The 6835-nt window shown below is 40.3% G+C and overlaps 1 protein-coding gene across 1 annotated transcript; it reads left to right on the top strand.

Annotated features, from left to right (window-relative positions):
• The first annotated feature begins 3842 nt into the window (after positions 1-3842).
• On the top strand, positions 3843-5774 carry LOC113780158. The gene is made up of 2 exons (XM_027325972.1): positions 3843-5390; positions 5499-5774. The coding sequence occupies exons 1-2, from the start codon at positions 3843-3845 to the stop codon at positions 5772-5774; spliced, it is 1824 nt and encodes a 607-aa protein (XP_027181773.1).
• The last annotated feature ends 1061 nt before the right edge of the window (positions 5775-6835 follow it).

The following is a 6835-nucleotide window of genomic DNA, read 5'->3' as shown; positions in this document are numbered from 1 at the left end:
TTAGTTCTAGGATTCCACCCTAAAAAAGGCAAAAAAAATAAAGAAATACCCGTGACTTGGATTTCCTGCTGGAATACATATTTTGTCTTCCTACCTTAGATTTGCTCTGTATTCATGTTTTTCTCCTCCTCTATTAAAACTTGTTTGATGCTAATGGTTGTCGTATTTTGTTGTGCAAGCATTTTTTTCATTGCTTTTAGGAAACTGGTTTGTGATTTCTTTGGTGGTTGTTTTCCATTAACAGTTTTTTTTTGTGTTGCAGCTATTGCACCTTTTTCTTGTGTCATGTTTGATCATTTTTTTGAGTTGCTATCAGGCTTGTGATGCTTTTTCGTCAGTGTTGTTGGAAATTTTTTTCCCTTCTGTTATGCCTTTTACTAATCAGTTTGTGGTTGCATTACTAATGCTGTTGTACTGTACAATTTGTAAGTTTTGCATTCAAATCATATTTAGAGTAATAAGTTTTGCATTCAGATCATAAGTCAATTTTGGAAAGAATAAGTTTTGCATCAGATCATATGTGAGGCTACAATTTGTAAAGATTAGAATAATAATTTTTCATACCAAGTGCAAATGATGCTTGAAGTTTCATTTCTTGGAGCAAACATCTTTTATGTTCTATTTTCTGTATTGTTGTGGGTTTTGCTTTTCTTTAATTAACTTTGAAGCTTTTAGTTCTGTAAGTATCTTTTTGATTTAGTTACAAGAAGAAAGAAGTTTTGTCCGTCTACAATTTTCCTCAAAAATTGGAAACTTATGTATTCCATTAATCTTATTTATCTAATTTTGCTTCTATGTTTCTATCAACATAGAGAACATCAGGTCTTATGAGACAAATTATGACTTTTTATTTTCATTCACTTGGTGGTGGTGGATTTTTTTTCGGGTTAGATATGTTTTTTCCCTCTTGAACTATGATAGGGCATTATTTGATAGTAATTTTATTACTCATTTCCCCTGTTATACCTATCAAATATTGTGTTAATTGCCGATATCTACTTATATTTGGTACTTGGGTCTAATTCCAGGAATGGAGCAGAAAACTACCAAAAAGAAAGGGAACAAAAGACAATTGGGCTAAGGGCCCACCTTGTGTACTTCATTGGCTCAAGTCCTACGGGAGAGAGCATTAGTAATCTCCTTTGGCTTTTAAGAGGGACATCAGCGGGGACCACGAAGAAGCAAAGGCTTTTCTTCAATTGGGCTTTTGAGAGAAACACACGAGGAGAAGCTTTTTCCTTGTAATCTTTTGCTTGCTTCCTAATTGTGATGGGACCGTAGGCTAGGTAGCTTGAGTCAACTTCTTTTTGTTTCTCTATAAGTAGAGAACGGACAGAAGCAGTAGGCTAGCCAGTTTTAGCTTTTAGTTCAGTTTTTAGTTTTCTTTCTTTTGACTGGCCTCTGACACACGCTAGGTGTTTGACAATATTCCCCAACGGGGAAACATCTCTTATTCCTTGCTTTCTAGTAAAAAGGTAATGCCATTGCAAGCATTTAATTTGTGTGGTGATTTAATTATGCGGCGTGGCTAAGTCTTCAATCTAGTCAAGGGTCAACTCGACGGCGCAGTCTCGAAATTCTGTGAGATCTAATTAGTTTTCACGTGTTCCTCAATTTATTAATATTTGCATGCTGTCTGCTTGAGTTCTCATGGGATTTATTTATTAATTGGATGTCAAGGGCCCGATGTTCAATGTGATTTATTAATCTCGTGTAATTTAGTCAGTTAAATCCGTAATTGTTTGATTGATTAATATTAGTGGCAACTGGTGTGTTTACACATCGGGGGAGCATGCAATCTAATTTAAATAACTCTCGTAGCGTGTTATTGATTAGGGTTAGGTTTTTCTAGTTGCTAATGCAATTGGAAAATTAATTCCTATGGTCGTACCTAGGAGTATTTTCTGATTAGGGGTAATCAACGGTCGTACCTTGGTTATCAATAAATTAAGAAAAAATTGGTCGTCAGACTTCGTCAACGACTATAACTAGCCTATTAATACATTAAGTGAATCTCTCTTGCATCAATGATCGGATAATTGGACTGTGCCTGAGTAGTTGTATCCTTGGCTAGAATTTATATATTCTTGATTTAATTCCTTTTCATATTCGTGCTAGTTAATTATTTGGTCCAGTGAATTATTTAATTATTTTTAGTTTAACTCCGATAAAATCCCCCTTATTCCAATCGAAATTTTAAAAGAAAACAAATATCCCCAATCCCTGTGGATTTGACCCTACTTATCACTGTCTACAGAAGTTATATTTTGTTTGAAGGTATTTATTATTGCACAGGTTCGGCACCTGTCAATTTTTGGCGCCGTTGTCGGGGACTGGCGTTAATTATTTGTTCCTTTTTAAATCTAATCTGTTTTTGCTTTCTTTCTTTCTTTCTGATATTTCTCTAGTTTATGCCTCGTTCTTCTCGTACAGGCGATTTAATTTTTGACCCTGAAGTAGAGAAGACTGCAAGCCGAACTAGGAAAGAGACTAGACAGCTCAGAGAGGAGCAGCCCAGTGGTACATCTCAAGGACTGGATCCGGAGGTGGAATCGTTAAATCTGCATAGTGATCACTCGAGTGATTCGGACTAGGAGGAAGTCACCATGGCAAATGCACGAACAATACGGGAGTTGGCCGCTCCAAACTTGACCCAACAACCTCTCTGCATAACTTTCCCTCGCCTTAGTGAAAATGTAGCTTTTGAATTAAAACCTGGTCTAATACATTTGTTGCCTACTTTTCATGGTCTGTCAGGTGAGGAACCCCACAAACACATGCAGGAATTTGATGTGGTGTGTTCGAGTATGAAGCCTTTGGGAGTAACTGATGAACAAAGTAAGTTAAGGGCCTTTTCTTTTTCTCTCAAGGATTTGGCAAAAGACTGGTTATACTGTCTACCTGCAGGCATTATCACCACGTGGCCAGAGATGCAGAAAAAAATTTTTGAAAAATATTTCCCTGCGTCCAGAGCTGCTAGTTTGCGAAAGGAAATATGTGGCATCAAACAATTTCACGGGGAATCCTTGTATGAATATTGGGAGAGGTTCACCAGGCTGCGCACCCGATGCCCTCAACACCAAATAAGTGATCAACTGCTGATTCAGTACTTCTACGAGGGGCTACTGATGAACGATAGAAATATCATTGATGCAGCAAGTGGAGGCGCACTGGTGAATAAGACTACCCAAGAGGCTTGGGAACTAATCGAGCGAATGGCAGAGAACTGCCAGCAGTTTGGTACAAGAGAGGATGTTCCTACGAGGAAGGTCAACGAGGTAAGCTCATCTTCCATTCAATAGCAGTTATCTGAATTAACCTCATTTGTTCGACAGATAGCTGTAGGAAATGTACAGCAGGCCAAAGTGTGTGGGATTTGTACGAACATTGGTCATACCACTGACTCGTGCCCACAGTTACAAGAGGAGGGAATTGAGCAAGCAAACATGGCTGGTAACATGCCCATGCCACGTAGACAGTATGACCCCTATTCCAACTCATACAATCCGGGTTGGAGGGATCATCCAAATCTGAGTTATGGGGGAAATAAGCAACAATATTTCACCCCCAATAGACAACAGGGCTTCCAGCAACAATATTAAACAAAGAATCAACCTTCCTCTAACCCAGGTATGTCCTTAGAAGACATGGTTAAAACCATAGCCTCTAACACTATGAAATTTCAGCAGGACACTGAAGCCAGCAGTCAAGAGATGGAGGCACGTATGCAAAACTTGGAAAATCAGATGAGTCAATTGGCCTCAATTGTCAACCGACTGGACTCCTAGGGAAAGGGAAAACTGCCATCCCAACCTGAGGTGAATCCCAAGAATGTAAGTGCAATGACCCTCAGGAGTGGGAAAGAGGTTGAAGGACCAGCACCAGTAGCTCCGAAGGACAAGAATGAGGACCGCATTGAGAAGGAGCTTGAGGAAGAAGGAACGCCCGGCATAAATAAAAAGGTAATACGTACCCCAGTGGTTCCAGTTAAGCCTAACCCACCACCTTTTCCTAGCAGGTTGGAAAGGCTTAAAAAGCATAACAAGAAAAAGGAAATTCTGGAGATGTTTAGAAAGGTGGAGATAAATATCCCCTTACTTGACGCAATTAAGCAAGTACCCCGGTATGCCAAATTCTTGAAGGACCTATGCATCAATAGGAAGAAATTGAGGGGAGATGAAAGGATAATTGTGGGAGAGAACGTATCCGCAGTGCTTCAAAGAAAACTTCCGCCCAAGTGTGGAGAGCTAGGTATGTTCACTATCCCTTGTAAAATCGGGAACACTAGCATTAGGAATGCCATGTTAGACCTAGGAGCCTCTATAAATGTGATGCCCAAGGCTATTTATGCTTCTCTAAATTTGGGTCCCTTAAAGGAAACTGGCATTATAATTCAATTGGCTGATAGGACTAATGCTTATCCCGATGGGGTGATAGAAGATGTGTTAGTGCAAGTGAACAATTTAGTGTTCCCCGCTGATTTTTATATTCTTGATATGGGTAATGAACGTTCTCCAAATCCATCACCAATTTTGTTGGGGAGGCCCTTCTTGAGCACGGCTCGTACAAAAATTGATGTTAGTGAGGGCACCCTAACGATGGAATTTGATGGAGAAATAGTTCATTTTAATATATTTGAGGCCATGAGATATCCTTGTCATTCTAATGCTATTTTCGCTATGAGTGTAATCGACCCTTTGGTGCAAGAAGTGTTTGAAATTAATAGCAGGGATGAATTGGAGACAGCAATCACCAAACATTTGGATCTGGAAGCAACTTGTGAAATGGAGTTAGATGTCAGTTTGCAAAGAATGGTTGGAGCCTTGCAATCACTAGGCCAAAGTTCTCTAAGGTATGATGTCGCTCCTATATTGGTGCCTGAACCACACCTAAAGCTATTACCCTCTATCGTGCAGGCACCTGAAGTGGAGTTAAAACCTCTGCCCGAGCATCTAAAGTATGCCTATCTAGGTGAAAAATGGACGTTACCAGTGATAATCTCATCCAAATTATCACCCAGGGAGGAGGATAAGCTGCTACGGGTTCTAAGGGAGCATAAGGAAGCTATAGGTTGGACAATTGCGGACATAAAGGGTATAAGCCCGTCCGTGTGCATGCATCGAATTCGCCTGGAAGAGGATGCTAGGCCGATAAGACAACCACAAAGGAGATTGAACCCCATCATGATGGAAGTGGTCAAGAAAGAGGTAATCAACCTTCTGGACGTGGGAATCATTTTTTCTATCTCAGATAGCCCGTGGGTGAGTCCAGTCCAAGTGGTGCCAAAGAAAGCAGGGGTAACTGTGGAAGAAAATCATGAAGGGGACCTCGTTCCAGTTCGAAAGCCTACGGGTTGGCGCCAGTGCATCGATTACCGCAAATTGAACGCGGTGACCAAGAAGGATCATTTTCCTCTTCCATTCGTCGATCAAATAATTGAAAGGTTAGCTTGTCGTGCCTATTATTGTTTTTTAGATGGTTTCTCTGGTTATTTTTAGATAGCAATTGCACCAGAGGATCAAGAGAAAACAACTTTCACTTGCCCCTTTGGCACTTTTGCCTATCGAATGATGCCATTTGGATTGTGCAATGCCCCTGCAACATTTCAGAGGTGCATGATTAGCATTTTTTCTGAGTATGTGGAGAGAATAATTGAGGTATTCATGGATGACTTCAGTGTCTATGGTGATAGTTTTGACGATTGCTTAGATAACCTGACATTGATTTTAAAAAGATGCATTGAGACTAACCCAGTGCTCAATTGGGAAAAATGACACTTCATGGTTGAGCACGGGATAGTTCTAGGACATGTAGTGTCGTCTAGAGGAATTGAGGTTGATAAAGCTAAAATAGATGTGATATCTGCTTTACCTTACCCCGTAACTGTACGGGAAGTTCGTTCTTTTCTAGGACATGCAGGTTTCTATCGCAGATTTATCAAGCATTTCTCAAAGATCGGGGCACCACTTTTCAGGCTTTTGCAAAAGGATGTCAATTTTGAATTCAACGAGGAGTGCAAAGAAGCGTTCGAGAAGTTGAAAAAACTACTCACTTCTTCACCTGTCATCCAACCCCCTGATTGGAATCTCCCATTCAAAGTTATGTGTGATGCCAGCGACCACTCCGTGGGAGCAGTTTTGGGACAGAGAGTGGAGAAAGCGGCGCACGCAATATATTACGCCTCTAGAGCTTTAAATGGCGCTCAACTCAATTACTCCACTACGGAGAAAGAACTCTTAGCTGTTATTTTTGCTTTAGAAAAGTTTAGACCTTATTTGCTAGGTGCTAAAGTAATTATGTATTCTGACCATGCAGCTTTGAGGTATCTACTGACCAAGAAGGACGCTAAACCCCGTTTGATAAGATGGATATTGCTCCTGCAGGAATTTGACTTGAAAATCAGAGATAAAAAAGGAGCAGAGAATCTAGTAGCTGACCACCTAAGTCGAATACTGGTAGCGGAGGAGGAATTACCATTAAGGGAGTCTTTTCCTGAAGAACATTTACTTTCTATTAATTCATCCCCTCCTTGGTTTGCAGCTATTGTGAATTATTTGGTTACTGACAAATTGCCCGCAGGTTGGCCCAAGGCGAAAAGGGACAAACTAAAAAGCGATGCAAAGTACTATGTCTGGAATGATCCCTATCTTTGGAAACAAGGTGCTGACCAAATAATGAGGCGATGTGTAAGTGAAAGTGAATTCCAATCTATATTGACTTTCTGTCACTCTTTTGCATGTGGGGGTCATTTTGGACCTAAACGGACTGCTAGAAAAGTGTTGGAAAGTGGATTTTATTGGCCTACCTTATTTAAGGATGCCTACTTGTTTTGTAA

This window comes from Coffea eugenioides, chromosome 8 (genome assembly GCF_003713205.1).
Source record: "Coffea eugenioides isolate CCC68of chromosome 8, Ceug_1.0, whole genome shotgun sequence".
In the NCBI taxonomy this organism is placed as follows: domain Eukaryota; kingdom Viridiplantae; phylum Streptophyta; class Magnoliopsida; order Gentianales; family Rubiaceae; genus Coffea; species Coffea eugenioides.
Note: the sequence above shows the minus strand (reverse complement) of the source record. Positions and strands in the feature narration are given on the sequence as shown.

Bases quoted from the DNA above. Each gene is read 5' to 3' on its own strand.
- LOC113780158 (XM_027325972.1), top strand. From the start codon at position 3,843: ATGACCCTCAGGAGTGGGAAAGAGGTTGAAGGACCAGCACCAGTAGCT. The intron at 5,391-5,498 runs GTGACCAAGAAG...GGTTATTTTTAG, and splicing joins ATTACCGCAAATTGAACGCG to ATAGCAATTGCACCAGAGGA.